This window comes from Phacochoerus africanus, chromosome 6 (genome assembly GCF_016906955.1).
Source record: "Phacochoerus africanus isolate WHEZ1 chromosome 6, ROS_Pafr_v1, whole genome shotgun sequence".
Taxonomy (NCBI): Eukaryota; Metazoa; Chordata; class Mammalia; order Artiodactyla; family Suidae; genus Phacochoerus; species Phacochoerus africanus.
The window spans coordinates 91,142,136-91,151,238 of NC_062549.1; the positions used below are offsets into that span (position 1 = coordinate 91,142,136).

Sequence of the window (9,103 nt, forward strand, 5' to 3'; positions counted from 1 at the left end):
GATCCAGTGTTGCTGTGGTATGGGCTGGCAACTATAGCTCCTATTTGACTCCTAACCTGTGAACTCCGTATGCCTCAGGCGTGACACTAAAAAACAAAGCAAAACAAATTTAAATCTCTTTAAGTTTTGAAGGCTATACCCTAGTATGGACAGGAATGATTTTCAGTGGTAATGTCATATCCTTTAATGAGAAACTCAACTGGTGTAATTCTGTGTTGCTAAGGGATTAATAGTGCAATGACTAAATTAACAGAGAGTGTGAGGGTTCTTGAAGCAGCTGAGAAGTTGGCTTATAGGAAATCCTGGGAAGGAAGAAGTACAGACCCAAGTGGCCCTGCCATTATGGGTCTTCTTACTCTTTATGTTTTTAGGTGAGGACCAACTGCAAAGGACACAGAAAAGCAGAGCAGGTGTGTCAGCTGATCAAAGCATGCCAGGAAGTCCAAACGTAGTGCTTCGTACATAGTAATTGCTCCACTGTTACCTGAGATTTAAAAGCACCCATTCTACTCAGCACTGCACCAGGCATGGGCCTAACAGTGAGAGAAGCAGTTCCTGATGCCAATAGACTTGTAATTCAGTGTTAGAAACAGACTCACAATTAAGCAATGAAAGCGTAATTAGAAAGATGCTATCCTGATATAATGTCATATCAAGAACTTTAGGGGTAGAGTTCCTGTTGTGGCTCAGCAGTAACAAACCTGACTAGTATCCATGAGGATGTGGGTTCAATCCCTGGCCTCACTCAGTGGGTTAAGGATCCAGCATTGCTGTGAGCTGTGGTGTACGTCACAGACATGGATCTGATCCTGTATTGCTGTGGCTGTAGTGTAGGCCGGCAGCTATGGCTTCGATTAGACCCCTAGCCTGGGAACTTCCAACTTCCATATGCTGTGGGTGCAGCCTTAAAAAGACCAAAAAAAAAAAAAAAAAACCTTTAGGGGCAAAAATGAGAAAGAGTAACTAATTGCCTAGGTGGGAATGAGATAAATGATGAGGAAATATAAGGTAGTATTTATAATTAGATACTGGTCAGCACAGAATAAATAGGTAAGGAGATTAAAAATATTTTTTGATGGTGAATGAGACAGAATGAAAGGTGGCTGATGGGTACAGAGCCAGGACTTAAACTTGGGACTTCAGATTCCAGGTCCTCTATCCTTTCTACTGTGTAGTGCAATGGCTTATTATCTAAAAAAAGAGGCACATATATTTATTTTTAAAAATTGCACATGTAGTTGGACCAGTGCAGGCAACAGCTTTGGAGAAGACGCTTTTCCTTATAAGTTTCTGACTAATCTTTTCTGGCAGCTCTTCTTGGGCCCAGCTGTGACATTTAACTTCTGATTGCACACGTGGCCTATGGTGTGTTTGTTGTGGTGGCATTTAGATTGAGGAACCTTTTGCCTTTGATCCCTGGACTCCTGCAAGAATGGCCTCATGGGAGGTGGAGGCAGCCTCTTCAGCTGGAGAGGGTTAGAATCGCTTTGCCTGCCACCTGCTTCCCTCATCATCCTGCTTTCCTGCTCAGAACGACCCCCCCCCATCCCACAGCTTTCCTTCTACACACAGAAGGACAGATTTAAGGATTGTAAGAGTAGTTGTTAGTCCAGAAGGAATTGAGGAAGATGGGTACCAATTAAGAACTGGTCCTGTAGGTAGTCTTGGTGGTAGTGGGAAGGGGATCCTTTTGTACTGCAGGGAGAGACATTCTCATTCTGGGGGAAGGCATGCCCCCACTCCTCAGGGGATGCCATGCTTAGGCGTTGGGGGGGGGGGTGGCTCCATAATGGGCTGATGCTGAGAGCATGGTCAGAGCAGAACTACGGCATGTCCAGGATTCTCAGACCCAGCTTTTGACCTGTCAAAAGCTTCTGTAGGAAGCCTTGCTTCTAGGATGCAGACATTTCGGAGACACAGAATAGAAATGAGAAAGATGACCAGACCTTGAAAGAAGCATGGTCTTCCCACCTAGAATCTCAGAAGTTTGGAAAGCTAGATCTTACTCTAGCTGAGCTCCTTGGATGTTACCAAGCCCTTCTCAGTGGAGAGAAAAGGAAATCACTCCCTTCAGTAAGAAGGTGCATACAATTAAGGGATGAGCAGAGAAGCATTCTTAACACAGACTATTTTCGTAGAAAGATGCACAGGACCAAAGAGTTTTTAACCCCCCCTCCTACCACCCAAGGCAACAGTATAGAAGGTTTGTACCAGTGGCATGAAACCAGAAAAACTCCTGGGATGCTCTGGGGGAAAGGATGGTTTCTTTCTAGCCTTTTTTGGTGAGTGGAGTGATTAAATCTCTGAACTATCACTGATAGCTTGTGCTATTTGTTTTATTCTGTTTTTTCTTTACGGCATTATCCAGGAAGTGCTGTAGCATATGCAAATGAAGAATGCCTTTATGGTTCTCACTCCAAACAGGGCATGGCTCTTTTTGACCCAACTCATTATTCTTTGTAAGATTGATGAGAACCAGCAGCCAGAGGGCATTAGACCAGCACAGTCAGATTAGAGAAGCGAGAGTTGTGCACAGTTTACAGCCTTGGTCAACACTCTGAAGACCGTTTTGGATGGAAGCAAAGGCTCTAGCATAAATCAAATAATAAAGGCTACAATTTCAAGGACTAAACCAGTGATTTCCAACTTCTTTCAATTTTTTTTTAAAAAAAACAACATGCATCTCACCTTTTGCAAAAGTTCCAATATGGTTTTCTTCCTTACTATTGACTATTCTTATCTTGCTGGGAAGGTTTTGTCCATTCTTATTTTCTGTAGATTGTATTATGAAATAAGAGATTAAAAAAAAAATTCAAACATAGAATAACCACATTTAATATGCTTTTAAAAAGTCCCCTGCCCCACCCTGGAAATTTGGGTATGCTTTCTTAAAAATCATGCTCATCTTCCCTGACCTTTTGAACCCCCAGTTGAAAATGCCTGGATGAAAGTTTGAAATACATGGAGGCAATTTTTTTTTAATAAGGGTGCTGAAGCAAGATGTGCACATCCCGTGGCCAAATAGATGGCACAGGACAGACTTGTGAGGCTGGATGCAATGAGGATTCACATTGCTCTTTATAAAAAGGGTCCGTGGATTAAGAAATGTTTTTGCTCACAGCTCTGCATAGGGCCTCCTTGACCTCCTTGTTCCTCAGACTGTAAACAACAGGGTTCAGCAGGGGAGTGACAGTGGTGTAGGTCACTGAGAGAAGGAGGTCTTGTTCTACAGAATTCTCTGACTTGGGCTTGAGGTAGGCAATGGAGGCACAGCCATAGTGGACAATGACCACAGTGAGGTGGGAGGCACAGGTGGCAAAGGCCTTCTTCCGACCTTCGGCCGAGGCGATCTTGAGGATGGTGGAGATGATGAGAACATAGGAGATGAAGACCAGGCCCATGGGAACCAGGATCACAAATAAACTGACAACAAAGTTGATGATCTCATTGATAGTGGTGTCAATACAGGAGAGTTTCATGACAGGGAGAATGTCACAGAAGAAATGACCAACCACCCTGTGACAAAAGGGTAAAGTAAATATGGATGTCACCTGGACAGCTGCCATGGCCAGGCCAATCCCAAAGGCCCCACACATCAGCTGGACACACACCCTCTTGCTCATGATGACCATGTATCTGAGGGGGTTGCAGATGGCCACATAGCGGTCATACCCCATCACTGTGAGCAGAAAGCAGTTGTTGATGGCTAAGGTGACAAAGAAGAACATTTGAGTGGTACAACCTGCTAAGGAGATTGGCTGGTTCTGGGCTGTAAGTCCAGTGAGCATCCGCGGAATGATGACCAGTGTGTACATGGTCTCGGAACTAGCCAGCGTGCTCAGGAAGAAGTACATGGGTGTGTGGAGGTGACGATCCATGTGGATGATGGTCACAATGATGGCGTTGCCAGCCAGGGTTAATGTGTATAGGATGAGAAAAACCACAAAGAGGGTGATCTGGTGCTCATGGAATCTGGAGAATCCCAGGAAAATGAACTCTGTCACTTCTGTGAGGTTTTTTTCCTCCGCATTCCTCAGTTTCAGTGTCTGGAAGCAATGCAGGGAGTCAACGTGGAGAAAGTAACATCATAGCAGGGACTCCAGGACAGGGATAGAGGGAGGGGTTTGAGGACCCCCTCCCCGCAAACAAGTCTGTTTCCTTCTATGGTTAGGAGGGAGCCGGCATGGTTCTGTGCCTATTCTAGCCCCCTCCCCCTTTTCAGTTTTTGCTGTCTCCTTAATCTTCCCTCAAAGGAATGACCAATGTGTGAGTCCACCATATACATCAAGCTCTCATCCTGCATAGGTTGTTTTGGTAGAGCATGGATGGAAGGCTAATTCTTTTAATGTGTAAGCCACAGGGACCCTGAGCCTATGCCATCCCAGCTTTGCCCCTGTTTTTCTTCTAGGTAATGTATGACTAGCTGGGATGACAAAATGGGAGTGAGAGAGTTAGACTTAACAAATTAAAATCACTGGTGCCCCTTAGGAAAAACTTCTGGTAACACCGTCTAGGGAGGAGAATTCACCTTGGAAGAGCTGGTCTTTAGAGACTTATTAGGAGCGAAGATGAGGTATTTATTTGGTGCTCCACCTGGACCGTGTAGGCGAGACAAACCATTGGCAAAGTTGTTGTGTTGTAAAAGTGTTAGCAGGGACTTGAGGGTTTCGGGGCCAGTAAGCCCAGGAGGAGGTGGGGAGTTGTTGGAAAAGAGAGGAGGACCGGCATACAACAGAAGACTGGGCTTGGAATGACAGAAATAACTGATTTCTTTTTGGCAGAGAGAATTTTAAAAATAAAGAGGTGTAAATAAACTGTTTTCTAAACTGTATTGTGATGTAAAGGTCCTCAAGAGCCCCAAGCCTTTCAGTTAACTCTGTCCTATGTACAGTCTTCAGGTAGTGGTACTTGGGAAATGGAGAGAGTTGAAAGATGGCACAGTGCAGAAAAGGGGCCCCACGTGCAAGAGGTGAAACCCAGAGGGAAGAAGAAAAACGTTTTGCTGGTAATGACTGGAAGAAATCCAGGAGCCTCTCTTGTCCTATCGTCCCCCTTGCAAGCACACACAATACTTCCTAGAAATTTGTTGAGGGACTTTGGGATTGCCACCATAGATCAAATGGTGGTTTGAACCTTTTTCCTTAAAAAAACAAGATAACATTAGCAGGCTGGAGGGTTTTGGCAGATCTTGGGAACTTCCTTTAGGGATCCAATTCTTCGTGAATCTAGACTCCTAGGAATCTAGGTAGTATCTAGAAAATGTTGTGGATGTTCTGGAAAGTAAGGAAGCAAACGTGGAAAACATACACATCATGGAAAAGAAGGAAGCAAACATTTAACGTAGAATTGAGTGTGCCACTAATTAAAGCAAGTTACATTAAGAGGCTGCTGTGATACCAATTAGAGGACGATGAAAGACTAACAGTGCAACTCTAAACATCTTTGGAGAAAGGATGAGCCAGAACTGTAGAGCTATGCCTGCTTAAATTGATTAAAGTTAAATAAAAGGAAAAATTCAGTTCATCAGTCACAGTAGCCACATTCCATGCTGCTAAAAGCCACGTGTGACTAGTGTCTGCTCTGCTGGATATCGCAGATATCAAACATTCCCTTCCTTTGCGAAAGTGCTGTTGGACAGTGCTGCTCTCGTGTATTGCCATAGACAGCGGTGTGGAGTACATTAAATAAGAATAACAAAACTATTTTAAGAACAGTAATATGGTGTGCTGTCATATGGTTAAAAATGTGTGTGAGTAAGCCTATAAATATTTATATATGCAAAAAGTCTGAAAGTATACACATCTGGTATTATCGTGGGTGAACCGTTATGTTGGGGTGGGGGTGAGATTCTAGGTAACTTTGACTTTTTACACACTGCTGTATTTACAGTTAGGATCGTGGTCCTTATTTTAAATTATTTAACTTTTGAGTGCAGAAGTATAGCTCTTAAATAGTTTGGAAAGTCAAGGAGGAGGACCACTGAGAACAGAAGTTAGATTGAGTAAGGAGGAGGTCACTGATGACATACTGGCCAGTTTCAGTAGAGTCTTGGGCTGGAAAGCAAGGTTATAGGGAGGAAACAAACAAAAAACTTTAACATGTCATCAATGAGAACAGGAGATTGTATGTGCGTTTCCCTTTCCTGATGAGCCTATTGCAATGACTGACAAAAAATGGTTAAGAAGATACTGAGCCAGGAAAACTGTGGACATAATTTGGGAGAGGAAAGAAGAAGAATATTACTGAATTGAGTCAGTAGAAGGGAAAAAAAACCCTCATTTTTTTTAGGGCCTGAAAAGTGCTGCCTTCACCCCAAATCAGCCACAGATTTCTTGTAGGTATGTTTCAGGTAAATATGAATTTACTTTATTTGAGTAAATTTTAAAGTTATAAACAGGATGGCTGATGACTAGGAAATGTGGTCCAGGTACATGAGTCCAGGAGAAAAAGAGGGGAAGAAGTAAGCTTATTGCCTGTGGTGCACTTTTGAATTAGATTGAACAGACAATGAAAGACTATCTTAGGCAGGATATTCTTAGAACTTGGGGAAAAAATGCAAAAAGGCGGCCAGATCAAGACATGTGGGAGGACATAATGCAAATGTTCAACGCAAATGTTCAAGTAATGTTCTTTCCATGTTCGTGTTTATTTAGAGGAAAGGGGTGCGGTATGAGAGGGAAGGGTGAAGCACCACCACTAGGGGGAGCTATTATGTCTCCTACCTGAGGAACTCCGGTACCGCCCAAACCTCAACATTCCCTTTAGCCAAAATAAACAGAGTCCTGCAGTAACCCTCCATAACATACACTTTGGTGACTAACTCTACCTCCTAGGGTAGGTGTCATCTGCTTACCCGGATTTTTTCCAATTATTCCTCCCTACCTTTGCTCTTCAAGTCTGCAGTTCTACGATGCAGTTCGTACCATCTCGTCAGGTCTCCAGGGACATTTTAGCATTAAGGACTAAAACTGCAGATGAAGGGCGATTGCCTCCTATCTCACTTTTTAACTTCTTTTTGAAGTGTAGGAGCAATCCCAATTTGTTATTTATTTATTTATTTTTTGGTCTTTTGTCCTTTTAGGGCCGCACCCGTGGCACATGGAGGTTTCCAGGCTAGGGGTCCAATCGAAGCTGTAGCTGCTGGCCTACACCACAGCCAGAGCAATGCCAGATCCCAGCCGCATCTGTGATCTACACCATAGCTCTTGGCAACGCCGATCCTCAATCCACTGAGCAAGGCCAGGGATCGAACCTGCAACCTCATGGTTCCTAGTCGGATTCGTTTCGGCTGCACCATGATGGGAACTCCCCACACTGTTACCATTGAGGCCTGTAATGAGAAACCCATGACTGTTACTGCCCCTGGAGGAGAGAAGCCCCAGTGAAGGAGATGCAAGTATGGGATGCGGGAGTAAATCATATGGGAGTCCTGCTGGGTCATCTTGGATTCTCACACAGAAGAGATTAGGTAGCAGCAGACACCAGTGTTCACCATGGCCACCATGGCGGGAGAAAAGAGGTCGCAGAGAGCACCGAGGTGCCAGAGAAGTGTGTGGAATGGGTGGGTGGCTTCCACCAGGGGAGATTGGCTGGGACAGGTGCTCAGCTGTGAGAACAGGTGTCAGTGAACTCAAGGACGATTTTAGCACCAGACGGCCACCTCCTGTCCCCCTGCTGGTTGCTCTTTTGATCAGCCCAGCCAGAAGTGACTGCAGCTGGGCACCGTAGCAGCAGGGCTCTGTGTGGCTGAACCTGAGGGGTGTTTCTGGGGAAGTCAGTAGATAATCTCAAAAGCGCAGTAGAGAACAGAAAGGAGCTTTCAAAATGATTTATACACTCCAGAAGGACAAAAACCCTGTGGGGGAGTAAGAGTACTGAAATGTGCTCATGCATCAAAATTTTAGTCATGAAGCCGAGATTCTTACTAGAGGAAAAAGGAAAAGAAAATCAAGGGGAAAAACACATTTTGAGGGTGTAAAGGAAATACCATTTGCAAAGTGAAGAAATGATGACAAAATCCATGGGTGCTTAAAAATATCTAAATCTTTATAAGCAAAATCTGTGCCTAGAAACAGAATCTGTGTTTAAAAAAAAAAATTAAAAGATGTAAGGTAGGCTAAGCCTCTAAAAATCTATTTTGTGTTAAAAGGAGTTAGGCAGCTAAAAAAAAAAAAAAATTAATGACAACATCTTTTAACCAGACTTTCCATCCTGTCCTTTTCCTTTCATTAGACAAAATAGGTGTAAGGAGCCAGAAATGGAGGAGTTGACTTCTTAAGAAGCTGATGATTGTGTGAACTATTTGAATAAACAAGAGAATGATGACTTGTCTTTGGGACAGACGCCTTCTCATACCCAAAGAAATCCACCCACCTTCTTGAGTCTGGAAACCGCCTGTGCTCTTTTCTGGTTTTAGAGCATAGCAGGCAATCATGCTTTACAAGAGATCACTGCAGTGCCAAGAAAACTGATTGTTATTTTTTTTGCCAGAAGAAATAACAGAATCTTGGTCTTTTTCAAAGCTCAGCCTTATTAAGTTCTAGGTCAGCCTTATTAGATTATTAGGTCACTTACAGTTCACTGCACTCTGGCTGAAGCACAACGTGACACGTTGGCCCTGGGCACCTCTGTCCTTTGAGGAGCTACCCCTTTAAAGCCTGATTTGGAAGGACTCTCCCAGGAAAATTCCTGTTGTTTAGCTCTTGTCTCCTGGGCTAATTTGCCAGGAGACTTACTATGTATCCCATGGGTCTGTGTGGAGTCAGAATCCAGAAATGAGCTGGGAGATCTCATTAGAAATGGATCATGCAAGGAACACTGGGCAAGCTTTGGTCTCACATGGCCTGGTTCTTATTTTTTTTCCTGGGGAAAATTATAGCTCAACTCAGACAAAGATGTGTTGAACTCACGTGGCCCCATCTTTTGTTCTTCTAAACCTATGTAGCATGCTGCCCTTGTTTAGTGAAAGCCCACTTGTGTAAGTCAAATGCTCTTCCTCAGTGTCTGAAGGAAAAGCTTAGCCCTTTTCTGCTACTAGTGGGACACATAAACACAGGTTTGATTAGGTAAGGATTAAGTTTGGGTGCAGGGACTGAAAATAGAG

At 43.8% G+C, this 9,103-nt stretch overlaps 1 protein-coding gene across 1 annotated transcript; it reads right to left on the bottom strand.

Annotated features, from left to right (window-relative positions):
* Positions 1-3,098: 3,098 nt before the first annotated feature.
* LOC125128702 (putative olfactory receptor 10J6) lies at positions 3,099-8,434 on the bottom strand. Its single transcript, XM_047782880.1, has 3 exons — positions 8,374-8,434; positions 7,455-7,765; positions 3,099-4,046 (listed from the first exon to the last, which is right to left on the bottom strand). Exons 1-3 carry the CDS (start codon positions 8,432-8,434, stop codon positions 3,099-3,101), a joined length of 1,320 nt encoding a protein of 439 aa, XP_047638836.1.
* Positions 8,435-9,103: the final 669 nt, after the last annotated feature.